Consider the following 13,607-nt stretch of genomic DNA (forward strand, 5'->3'; position numbering starts at 1 on the left):
ATGTAGTAACCCAGACAGTAACTCTTACTATCTCCCTCTCATTGCAAAAAGCAACAAGGCAAGTAAAGCAATATAACCAGATGAATTTGCAACACCAGTCTGGGGTCATCAGCTGTTTCCCTCAGAGGTTTGTTAGTTATGGTTTTAATCTATACAGTTTCAACAAAAACTACCTATGAGAAGTTATGACTGCCTGTGCTTCTCCTTGGAGCCTCACAAAGAAACATCACCTTCTCATCAGCCTTACCCTGTTTGACCTAGCAAGTCACAGCTTCTGGATTGAGGTAGTAACATACACTTCCCTAAGTATATATGTAACAATCTCAGTCTTCTTTTTCTGAAAGTATTTCAACTATTTAAGATGCTAAAAAGTGTTACTGTAATGTATCGCATCAATGCCCAAAACGTTTTATAAATGTCACTTGGGTTCCCTAAAATTGTTTTGTTTTGTAACATTTTCCCACAAATCAGCTACTTGTCCATAATCATACCACGTTTTGCTTGCTTTACACAGAGTAGTAAAAAGAACAAAATCACCACCAAAATAACCTGTCCCTGATTGCCAGCTTAGGGCATTAGAGGTCACAGAATTTTGACTCAGTTCTTTTTCAACGCCTCAAGCCTATCTCCCCCCACCCTCAGCACAACAGTTGCCCTTATTCAAAAGGGAAGGTTAAACTGTACCTTTAAGGGCACATAAATTACCTCTTCACATATCAGAAAAGATCCAAGCTATGCTATCCGTTTTGGGAGTGGGAAGTCATGGATGCCTGACAAGCTACAACAGTGATATCATCTACCTGACTTGTAAGAGGATATGTAGAAGAAACATGACAGATAGCAAGACAGCTGACTGCAAAGCTTTTTTTACAGCAGCTATCCCAGATATGCCACATGAAAACACGTCTTCAAAGACAAAAGAAGCTTTGACATTAATTTCAGCCAAGCTAGAACATTTTCTTCTAAACCACTAACCACTTTGTTTTTCTTACATATCAGCCCTCTAACAGCACACAAACCTACCAAGCCTCGAAGATACTGTAGCGTTACAGCTACTTAGCACTGTCTTTCCTTGGCCCATGAAGTACACAGCAGAAGACTTTGATGGATTGTATTAGTCAAAGAAAATCACTTCAAAGGCATGTGTGCCATAATTCTTACCAATAGCATTTTAAAGTCAGCAAATTCAAGTAACCAGCAATAACTTGGGGGTGGGGAGTTCAGAACAACATTAACAAAGAAAAACTTACTCATGTTCTGTAATGTAGAAATAATTTTTTTATAAATTTCTCCTACATGTATCTTCAGTCGAGGTATACTCCCATTCCTCAGCTCCAGAAAGGTTACTATGAAACTCTAAAGAGTACATCTACACAGAAGATTAAAGCAGAATATTTTTTTAATTGAAAAATGATGTTATTTGAGGCAGATATTTACCACAAGAATTTATTTAAGACACACTGCCTCAGATTCTATAGTGATGTATTTGCTTCATTTGGAATAGGATTGCTCAGTAAATACTAAGAAACATTATCCCTTGGCAATAGGTACAAAACATGCAACTTGAGATCCTCCCAATACAGACTCAGTAACAGAAAAAAAAAGCAAAACATAAAAAAGAAATTACCAAGTTGCCCTAAGACTTTGTCTGTAAAACCTAATCTTTAATTTTCACAGGCTCAGGCTAGTGGAAGAAAGGTCAGAAAGGATCCCAGGGCTTTTCTGCAAGGACATATGCTACAGGGAAAAGAAGAGCATGGCAAAGTGACAGCAGTTACATGAAATAACCATTTAGAATTGTTCCTTGTGACTTTCCTTACCTACATTTCTCAAACATTGCACAGTGACAGCAAATCCTTTCGTTCGTGGCAGCAGGTGATACTTGAGCTTGGGCAGGCCTTTGGCTTCAGCCACCTGCATGCTAATCTGGTGCTTCTGTTCTGTGAACCTTGTGCCCTCACAATGAATCAGAAACTAAAACCAAGAAAAAGAAAAAACTACAGTTAGAAAGCAGCTCAGGTCTTCTACATCTGTCTGACCAGAGGCACCTCTGATTCCCAACCACAGAGCCCAAATGAATGCTGCTAGCAGGGACAGGTGCAGCAACATGCACATTTAGGCAATTTAATTGCCCTGGAGTTAAAAAGCAAACAAACAAACAAACCAAATCAAAACTCTCTCAATTGCCCCTACCCATCCAACTGGCCATCCTCTGGTTTGAACTCTGGTCTTTGGGCTTGAACACCCACTCTGCTACTTGGTGTCTGAATTACTTGCTTTCTCTAAACGAGTCACTCCATCTCTACTGAGATGTTAGAAAACACTCAAAACACAACTCCTGTTGCAAATCTCTCACCAATGGTGAGGTGCTTGAGTGTCTTGGTATCTAAAACTTGCTAAGTGTCTAAACCAAACACATTTCTAAGAAATGCCTCAGTGCCTGGATTGCTTCCCCACAGTCTGACCCACCTGCTTTCACTATGGCATGAGGACCACTGACAACTGCAGACAGTAACTTTGACGCCAATGACTGAGCTGATAACAGATGTAGGGCAGTAAATGCAGGACAACTGAAAGCCTCACCTCTTTATGAACTACACAATGGAAGTGCTCAGACACGAACAGTTACAGTTTTGCCACAGGCAGACAGGGGAGAGCAGTCAGATCTTTGGAGATTTACCACTTGCTCATCTGCTTTCTGCCAAGCCTCAATGCAAACTAACACATCAGAGAGCACTGCCAAATTGCACAAGCTAAGACTCCATAATGCATAGCAAAGGTTTAGCCAACAAAGACAGAGAGACTGAAGAAAACCAGCCAAGAAGCCAGCTTCAATTCCAGCTCATCTAAGAACAGTTTTACTCATGTCTCACATGCATAATGTTAAGCAGCTAGATGAAACATACAGAAACTGATGAAAAAAATCTGTCTATCTACCTTCCACAGGTGCTATTCCTGTGCCTTTTGACATTATGTCCCCACACAAGGGCAAATTAAAACTCTGCACTGCAATAACCCCAGGTGTACACCAAGAACTGTATCTCTCAGTACAGGTATAGCTCATTCTTAGTAGTCCCTCTACAGCAGTAGATAAAGGATGGTGGTGGTTTGTGCTCACCGATCAGTGCTGAACTGCCTAGGTGCACAGAAAGGCATTCAACACCCTGAGTCACAGAGCACTGGCAAAATCCCCATGAGAGAGATTAGAAACAGAAACCAAGAATTGTCCCTTTGCCAGACAGCCTCCTGCTTGGAAGTCATTTAAAAATTATGCAAGCACAGAGCTCAGTTTTGATTACTTAGCCCTCATTTAAATCAATGACCATTAAAAAAAAAAAGTTTTATTTCAGAGAATGAGAGATACAGCATCTACATCTTCACTAGGAAACCACTTCTTAAGCAATAGTTTCTGCAGGCCCTTGTGAGGCTTAACTGAATCCCTCTCTCGCCACCACCAGCTCAGGAGAACTAGGATTTTTCTGATTACTGAGAAGAAAAAAAATTCAAAGGCTTTTCATTCCCAGACCAGGAAGTGCTAGGCAGGTACAATACTAAAAAATGATGGTGATGCAAAAAGTAACACTTTCCTGTTACTGAAAAGTGACACCAATCCTCTCCCTGTAATACAGCCAATGGCCCCAGGGGCCACTTCCCTAACCAGGTACTTATCTCTGGCTTCCATTGCTACTAGGCCTAACACCTTCACAGGAACAGCAGAATCACAGGGAAATGGAAGGAGAAAATACTAGTATGAACTCAGCAATCAGTGAGAGGGGAGCTTAGGTAAAGAACACAGTTAATGTGTTTCAATACAGCATTGTCACATGCATCTGTTACACTGCCATGAACCCCTGCATCTACCCCTCTGCAGCTCCTGTCCAGAGGATCACAAAGTTTACTGAATAGATAACAGTGGAGGTATTTTTGCAATAAAACCTTTAGGGCTCTGTACTACAGAGGAAGAAAACCAGACAAGACTAACTATTACATGGGAAATTCAAGAGAGAGTTCCATTCTTAGAGAATATTCTCTTGATACTGAATCAAATTTCTTGGGAGCAACCTGGCGACTGTCACATACTGCCTATGCCCTTTGTCCCTTCCCCAAAGGGAGGGACAGCACCTCAGACTCCACTTGTTAGCCATCACTCACCCAAAAGTTTTCAGGGTAGTCCCGGAGATTCAGCAACTTCTGCATGACTGTTTTCCGATCTTCCTCCCACTTACGCTTGCAGAAGACTATCTCTAGGAAATACCACATCCAGCCAATGATAGGCATGTAGGAGAGCTCCTTCTTTGCAAGCACTTTGGAACTCTGCAAGAAAGAGGCAAAGCAAGTAGAACAGAGTTACACCACTTACAAGTTCTCTGTGGGTTGCTTCATCATTTCCTGAAAAACAGTGACATTTTCTTACAGGATAGATGGAGCAATTACAATCCAGTTTCTATCCATGATATCATTATAAGCTATCCCATCAAAGTGCTCTGCAGATGGGTTCCAGGACATTTGATTTGACTAGTAGGAATTATTTACTGGTAGAAATTACCATCAGAAATTATTTGCTTTTACTTTTTTTGGTCACTGTTGTTAATTTGGTTGCTAGGGGAAGAAACTTGACCTAATTCTTTATCTCAGCTCATTTCTTTCATCTGCTCTCCTTCCTTGAGAAGGAAAATACCATGAATAATTAAGCTATCTAAAACCTCATAAGACTGGAAGGCAAATGCACATCACGTAGCCTCACTAGCAACTGTTACACAAAAGGACAGCAGAAGACAACATAAGACAATTCCATTTTGAAGGATGCAGGAACCATCTCTGTCAATGATTTAATATGTTGTAATAAAGCACTCCCTCTTGATCACTCCAGAATTTCAGTGGTGGGCCCAGATCAGGACTCCAAACCCAGCTCTCCCACAAGGAACAGCCATAGGATTCAGAACACTTTTTGCTATTTCAATTTCAAACTGTGTTCAACGTTAGTCCCTACAGCAATGCTGAGTCCAGCCATCTCTTCCAGCTCTCCAAAGTGGCCACAGAGAAACAGGCTTTCCTCCAACCACTTTCCTTAGCTCTGTTTTTTTCCCACACTACTGTTTTTCCTTTTCTCAGATACTCTTAATATAAGTAATTTTCTTACTTCCAAAATAAATGTAAAACATTCTATCATATAGCCTTAAAAGCCTCTACAGAGCATTTTTGTGGTAGCCCATGTACAATATAGCTTCCATTCAAAGCACACAGACCAGTTCACATGCTGTTCCATTCCTCTCCCCTGTACATGCCTGAGGAACGCGGCTGAGCCAAGGCTTTGCCCCAGGAAACCCCAACAGATGCAAAGTGTTTCTAGCTGAGCAGGGAGGGCTAAAACCTTAAGGAACTACTGCCTGCCTCAGCCACAACCAGGGCAGCCCCAAGCCACAGCCTTGCGTAAGCCAGTGCACAAGGAGGCAAACAGCAACTCTGTTACCCCCCAAAATAGCAAAAACCCCATGCTCTTAAAGTTTATTTACAGTAAATGTTCAGTATCATAAGACCTACCATAAAAAAATCCAAGTGTGCTCTGCATAGGATGTACGTGGCCTCCAGAGCAGAGTCAGAAAAGACAATTTAAGAGTCCTCCCTCCTAGACTTTAAAACACAGAAATCCTAGTCCAAAAAGCAAGCTGAAGTAACTATTTTACCACAGTTATTTTCTAATGTTTTGCAAATTTTAAAATGTGTATGAGTTAAACAAGGGGCAAGAGAGAAGTGGCCACCATTGTTTTTTTCCCCAGTGAAACAAAGAACTGATGTTGTAAACTAAGGTGTCACATAGTGCAGGTGTAACCACAAAAGCAGAATAGAAGCTTGAATTCTTCCCGAGGGCATGTTCTTATTCATTTTGTGTGCTAATGCATTTTTAAAATTTAAAAGCGGTCCTTTAGACACGTGAGCGTACGACTCCTTAGATGCACATAAAAAGAAACTAAATTACCTTATGCTGTCTTGTGCACCCCATCTATCCTAGGAGTCAAAGGAAGGCTAATGACACGGAACTAATTAGAGAAAGGAAACTCTTCAGTTCATTACACTGGCAAGACTGCTCTCATGTGGGAGGAATACATTAGGCCTCCCCTCAGAAGCTACCATCTCTCTTACAATAACTAGAGCTACAATCTGTTCTGTCTCAGCCATCTACCCATGCACAGCTCCTGTGTAAATACCTGAGAGGAAAAATGCAGCTCTAGTTGACTTCAGCCACTAACCTGTCCTTTTAAAAAGTGCTTTGGTCACCTCAGCTTCAAATTCAGCTTGTTTAACAGAATAAACTTCATTAAAAGTGCTGATTTATTCCATGTAAGATGCCTTCTTGAAGGAAATAAAACATTTTCAGTGCTCAGAACTGTGTAATTCCAACAGATGTTTAGTGAAATTACTACTGAATGGGGACAACTTGTCTACAGTAATGGCATTTTAATTCAGGTTAATTTCTTTTGGCCAAGTTTGTTCAGATGGAAATACGCATGAAGTTCTCCCTTTGTGAATGACTGCACTATCACCAAAAAAAATTACTTTTACAAGCTTACTTTAGATGCATTTGCACAGCTATACTGTCAGAGAATGAAAATCTTGATTTATATGTCCAGCTTCAGTTATTCAACATGTCTTGATCACAAAATGCAACAAAGAGCTTGAAATCAACCTGCAAGCTGAGGATGCCTAACAAAATTTGTTCTACAGTTTCAAAACAAATTCATTGCAGCTGCAAACCATTAGCAGCAACAACCTGCCTTCTAAGTTTTTTACTCTCCAGGCTGCCCTCAGCATTGACATACTTTTGATGATTCCATTTGCTCTATTTTTGAAATATAGCACTCCTTCATATTATACTCTCTGGGACATCAAGACAGAAAGATACGTTTCTTCAGTCCCTCAAAGCCACAGTTCCAGAAATTTAGTTAGACTCCAAATTTCTAATGCTTCATATTGAATAAAACTTCCATGCTGGAAAGGTAACACAGCGATATCTCAGAGCATATGCTAAGATGCTATGTGAAAAACAAGTAATAATGCAGTTTTGGCTGCCTACATGAGCAATTACATGACTTCTATTAATACATTAAAATGTACAAATGCACTACTGTGTTCACACACCTATCAGCCCCATACAGTAACCTAGCAAAAGTTTCTTCTCACACCTATATTTAAGGTAATGCTCAGTTTTTCCAACAGCAAGCTTCAAAATAAACAGCTTTTAAATAAAATTTGGGTTTCCTGGCATATGGAACAGATAGTTAGCGTTAAAAATTATTATATGTGCTTAGCAATTCTTTAGGATAAACTTAAAGCAAGATAGTTAACAACTAGTTTTTCATACTGTTTTTTTGTTGTGTCTGCCTTGCCAAGTAATAAACAACTATGGCCACTTTAGGAAATGCATATATTTTGATGCCAATATAATAAGCCACTCAGAATAATGTTTATGTTTTGCCAAGGTAGGAAGATCACCAGCATTAATAACCTGAAACTCCAGATACCAGAAGATGAACAGATAACCAGCAGGTTTAGCTTCTAAGAGTGGGCAATTTTTGCTAATATAAATGTCTTCATCTCAGAAAAAGGGCTACTAAAATTACTAAAAAAGCTGTTTTATCAGTGCTTGGTCAGATCAAGCAATGAAGCAGAAGGGTACAGTGAATCCTGGCACGGAGTGTACTAATGCGCTTTTGGTGTAAGTCCTGAATGACACTTCCCTGCTCAGAACATGCCTATGTCCTGATTTCAAGTTCTGGTGTCCAGTGGCTCTGTTTTCAAAGGGATGCTTAGCACACACCTTGAAGAAACTAAATGCTACTAATGTGTTTAAATGCTGGTACAGTAGCTAGGCTGCCCACCACTGAGAAGAAGGTAAGTCCTAGGACTGGAATGTCACAGGCAGGAAAAAGGGAAGGGCACAGCAGAGTGCAGGGACTTGTCACTAAGATGGTGTCTCTATTTAAACAACAGAGTAACACAGGGACACCAGAGCTGGCATCTCCCCCAGCCATTGCAGTGGCATGGGGTGGAAAAGCAGAGCACCCACAACACAATCACCACAGTCACCCTGGTTCAGATTCACAGTAACAGCCCGGCCTTTTATTAGGAAACACTGGTGTGGACAAAGCTCTGTCCTGTTGGGGCTATGCTGTTTCTGACTCTACAAAAAGCCAAGTTGGCAGCGCAGCTCCTCCCTCCCTTGCAGCATGTTGCAGCCGCCTTTGTGTCAGGAGTAGTGATGACTCAGCTGTCCCTGTGGACGTCCACACTACCCATGGTAGCATGATGCTGACTTGGCATCAAGCACCCCTATATTCCCTCCCTCCTGCACACATCACTGATGTCTGGCAGCACGAGGAGGTGGGTACGTGTGGCTGATGGGTGTCAAGGACTGAAAACAAAGCAGGAAGATCCCTTCACAAAAAAACCACAACTGGAATACAGATGCAAGTGATTAATACTTTGGGCTGAACACAGTTTTGCCCGAAATCCCTGTCGACTTCTAGTTTTTGTGAAGTTTGCTTCCTTCTTTGAATTTACAAAAGCAACTAAAAATCTCCTAAGGTTTGGTGCTGCGAACAATTACACACCAGTAACTTCAGCTGCGCAGAGTCCAAGTGCAGCTAGCAAGACAATCTCACTGGCTACAGTAACTTGCAAGAGTAAAAGCGAGCACAGAATTCCTTCTTCATGTGGTTTTCTCCTTCTCCATGGTAAACTAATAGATCTCTGGCTCTCACTCAGCATCGTCAACCTAGTACCTCCTAGCATTTTCAATGGGTGCTCCAAAAGTATCATAGTAAAGAAAAAAAATTAAAAGTAAAATAAATGTTAGAATTGCCTTCTTTTTGTTTTGCCCCTCTTCCACACACACTTCTCAAATTCTCAGCACCTTCTCTGGTTCTTTTTGCTAGATTTTCTTCCACAGCCATTTAAAAGCCTTCATGAAAGCAGAGAACCTCACGCAGTCCAAGTACAAGAACTGAGTCATTAGAAGAGAACTCAGGTTCACAAACCTAACAACAAGAGGCAAGAGGCTATGCCACTCCCACTCCACCTTCCCCCAAACAGCAAAAAAAACTAAAACCACATTGATAAAAACAAAACCACATTGATTAAGCATTATAAACCTGTTGGGACTATGGCAATTTGGCTATAAGGAGAAAGGAGAAAGCCAGTACAGGAGAAGAGAGACAAAAGGAGGAGCAGAACAATGCACAAATTGAATGTTACAACTAAAACCAGGAGGGGCAGTTTTCTTATCACGATTAAAAACAAAAAGGGAAAGACTTTTCTTTTGGGGCCAGAAGGGGAAAGACAGGCTTAAGGAAATTTAATTTTGCTTTTAAATGAGCAAAACCAAGCAAAAAGTTACAGCATTTAATGGCATAAAAGTTCAAGATGTAAAATACTGAGAGTTTGGACACAAGGCTGTGACACTGTTAAGAGCACTGCCATTGTCTGCCAGGGCCGCAAGGTACAGTTGGATGTCACAACAAAGTTGTTCTGTCTGCCTGCTCCAGTCAAGCACAATCAGTCCCAACACCTTAGGCCCTAAATTGTATTCAGCTTCTCCCTCTTTCCCCTCCCCAGTCATCTCCCCTTTTTTCAGTGGATTAGTTAAAGCAGGAGAGAGAGAAGGGGTGTCTGAAACATGCCAGAACAGGGCAGACGAGTACCAGAAGAGATGCAGGAGATAGGATGGCACGTGCAAGATTTCCTTTTCAGCAGCAGTGGACATAAGATCAGCTTAGGAAGATGTTGGTAGCTACCTAAAGTTTGCATAGAAACTTCATGGAGCATAAAATTAAATAGCATTAAATATAAAACTCCTTTGGCTCACAAAGTCCCTGAGCCACAAAATGCTGAAGGCTGGGACAGCACTTAGAAATCTCTCTGGATGCTTGCCTTTTCTCGTAACTTCTTTTTCCAAACATAATGGTTGTCAGCATAATGGTTCTTACATTCCAAACATGCTGCCACACCAAACCCTGAAGCTTTGCGCACTGCAAACTCATGTAAGGCAGCACAAAGTCAAACCAAGACGCACCCCAAATCCCTACACAATCATCCACTCCTGCACTGCCCCAAGCCAAGTACCAGTATGCCAATACTGGCAATCCAATCAGGAAACTGACTGTATGTGTGCCTTTTCCAATTTTTTTTTTAACGTGACTTATGATGAACCTTGTCCGGTTGCCCCAACAGGGAAATACGCTGATGTGCTGTGTAAAGACATCTATGCAAATGAGAGCACACAGGAACTGTTTCTTCCTGGCACAGTTTCTGGGAAGTATAATCACAGTACATTACTCCAGACTGAAATATTTTTTTTTAAAATAAATAAAGAACTGCCACCATATATTAGTTCCTAAAAAAACCCTAAGATTAGTAAAAATACAAACTAAGTAGTAACTGTAATCAACTTATAAAATAAAAAGGAAAAATTATTCTAAGTTAGTGTAGCACAGTGATTGTTCAACAGTTATGCTTCTATGTAGTGGTTTTCTTATGCATAGGGAACAATATTAAAAAATTAAAACATAATCCTGATTACCTTGAAAAACTACAAATAAATTATTAAAGCTAATGAGATGCAATCCAACCACACAGCACCAATGTAAAACAAGAGATTTTTGACCTTGTAGGCCCCTATTAGTTTGTACAAAAATAATCCTTAAATTTTCTACAATGGTGCTTTCAGAAGCAGCACCCGACCCTCTAAAACACAGCTTTATTTACAGAACTGTACACGTTAGGCTTACAAAATTAGACAGACTATACTAAAGCACCACTGTATAATGAGCACACAGAAGGGAGAATGGTTTTGGCACATACATCTGCCTGCCAGGAACAGGCTTCCCTACATCTCTTGCTGTCTCATGCTATCCTCCAAGCTCTGTGCTCAAGTCCTAGACATGACGGTAGAATTGCTCCTCAGTAACCAGAGCCAACAACCATTTCGGTAATATGCAAGGCCTGTAACACTCAGGTTTATTTTCCTGCAGTTTTAAGGCTCCTTTTCATTATTTTAAGCAGACTGTCATTATTATAAGTTGAAAGTGACTGGAGTGGTGCCTAAATGTCCAGAAAATGCAAAAAGCCCAAAGGAAAGGCCGCAAAAAGCCACAGGTTCAAACAATCCAAGGTCAGGAATTTTGACAGTGACCAGTAGCAAAGTTAGAAGATGATGCTGCAGAAGACCGCCAAAATGAGGTTTTAGTCTGCTTTCTAGGAGGGAAGAACTCTTGTCTAAATCCTTTGTAGACAGAGAATGTCATCACCACCTGTCCTGGTTTTGGCTGGTTAAAAAGTTAACTTTCTTCCTAGTAGCTGCTGTGTTTTGGATTTAGTATGAGAATAATGTTGATAACACATATTGTTTTAGTTGTTGCTAAGTAATGCTTATAGTAAGTCAAAGACTTTTTCAGCTTCCCATAGAAGCTGAGAGGGGACACAGATAGGACAAGCTGGCCAAAGGAATATTCCATACCATAGACACCATGCTCACTATATAAATGGGGGTTGGCCAGAGGGCAGGAATATGCAATCATTGCTTGGGACAGACTGGGCAACAGATCATTGGGTGGTGAGCAACTGAATTGCATCACTCATTTTGTATATTCTTTCAACATTATCATTATCACATTTTTTTTCTCTTCCTTTAATGTTCTGTTTAACTGTCTTTATTTTGATCCATGTGGTTTTTTCCTTTTTCTCCGTCTTCTCCCTATCCTACTCAGGGCAGGGGGTGTGTGAGTGAATGGCTGAGTGGTCCTGGTTGGTTGCCATCAGGGGTTAAACCACACCACCACCACAGAATTAAGTCAAGCTGCCTTAGGAGATGGGCTTGAATCATCCCCATGAGCTGACAGGGGAAACAAAAAAACAACCCTGAAAACAAATGCTTGTGTACTCCTAGCCTAATGTAATAGTGTATTCAACTATGGATAATTCATTCCTCCCCCATCTCTTACTAGATATAACCTGGTTACTGCTTTTACTTGAGATGGCAGCTCTTTAATTCTGAGAGAGAGAGACCACATCATTCAAACACTAGCTGTGGATTTGTAAGAATACACTGGAGAAAGCAAACAAATTCTACAATTTGCTGGGAAAGAATCACAGAACAGCTCATCTTTCTGCAGCACAATGAATCGTAATAGCTACCTATTACGTCTGTGCAAGCACACAGAGAGAAACAACTGTAGTGACCTCCACAGGTTTAAAAAACAAACAAACAAACAAACAAAACCCATTATCACCTTCATCAGCTTCAACTGCAATTCTTATAAAATCTCTGTGAATGCACAAGCAACCCTGTCTCAGTGTTCCACATACTTGCAATACATTTCTTCAGGCTCACCTCTTTAAGTCTGGACAGTGGCTGAGTGAAATTCAGGCACAGATCTGTTAACTTTCAAAACCAAAGAATTTGGTTTTTTTTTTTCCAAATCCAAGATGAGAAAGTTTAAATGCTAAACAAAACTCACCCCCAAGACCCCAAATCTTTCACAAAAGTTCCAACCACAGAGAAAGTCAATTTCAAAGTTGTGATTAAGGATTACGATGGCATTCTCCTTCCCATACTTGTTGTAACTCTCTGGGTCAGTGTAGAGGGTGCAATCGGTGCCTGACCACCATTCCAGCAACATCACCATCTCTGGAATAAAGAACAAGAAATACATGAATGTATGAAGTACAAGCAAAGCAACAAAACAGTAACATGTTGAAAAGCATCAGTCAGCTCAACAGGGCATGGCAAAGAAAGGGCTGCAATGAAGCTGAAATGCTGAACATAAACCATGCAGTTGCACATCATGGTACAGTAAGCTGAGGGGCAGGGGAAAGAAGGGAAATAAGAAGACTGCATGGAAAGAAGGAACAGAACTTTTCCATGGTATATTGAGAGAAAAGGACTTTCATTTATTTGAAAACTGTAAATTCGACGCTACAAATTATTTTATCAAAATGCATGTAAAATTAGCATTTATGTACAACAGTACAACAAAATTACATGAAGAACAGAACAAACCTGTAGGAAAACCAAACACAACTATTCCTGCCACATACAGGTCCTCATGCTCCTCTAAAAACTGCACAATTATAGACCAGAAAGCAGTTTGGACAAGACACCTGGAACGAGGTCTGCTATATGTACACCTTATACCTCATTCTGTTAACTTGTCAGATGTAACAGTCATATGCCCTGCTACAACTGATGCATTCTACATTTGACAGGGGTGTACCAATCACCCAGAGCAAAGCCAATAGCTCAGACTGGATGAAAAGCATCCATCCCCAAACCAAAGACAAGGTGGGTGACTGGCAAAGTGTGTAGAGCCAAGAATAGTTATTAATGGTGTAACTGTCTGCACACCCCTTAGTTGATGAACTGATGAAGCAAAAAGGGGGACAGAGAAGGGGTGGGGAAACAGGGAAATCACTCTTAAATACCTCAGAATCACTCTGTATTGGCACCAGTTTTGTTCCCAAAACCTAATTGTAAGAAATGATACAAGAATTGGTAGGACAGTGAGGGCTGTTTAAAACACAGCTGTACTTAGAAGCTGGAGAGTGGTTTCTCA

The 13,607-nt window shown here is 40.7% G+C and overlaps 1 protein-coding gene across 2 annotated transcripts in view; it reads right to left on the minus strand.

The window, feature by feature from the left end:
* AGPAT4 (1-acylglycerol-3-phosphate O-acyltransferase 4) overlaps positions 1 to 13,607 on the minus strand; it is a 79,992-nt gene that overhangs the window by 21,185 nt on the left and 45,200 nt on the right. For both annotated transcript variants that reach the window (XM_074168131.1, XM_074168130.1), the window contains 3 exons: positions 12,513 to 12,682; positions 4,153 to 4,314; positions 1,821 to 1,974 (listed from right to left, as the gene is read on the minus strand). In XM_074168131.1, the coding sequence (XP_074024232.1) occupies positions 1,821 to 1,974; positions 4,153 to 4,314; positions 12,513 to 12,680 (484 nt within the window). In that variant the 5' untranslated portion in view covers positions 12,681 to 12,682. The remainder of the gene's footprint in view (positions 1 to 1,820; positions 1,975 to 4,152; positions 4,315 to 12,512; positions 12,683 to 13,607) is intronic.

This window comes from Numenius arquata, chromosome 2, assembly GCF_964106895.1.
Source record: "Numenius arquata chromosome 2, bNumArq3.hap1.1, whole genome shotgun sequence".
In the NCBI taxonomy this organism is placed as follows: Eukaryota; Metazoa; Chordata; class Aves; order Charadriiformes; family Scolopacidae; genus Numenius; species Numenius arquata.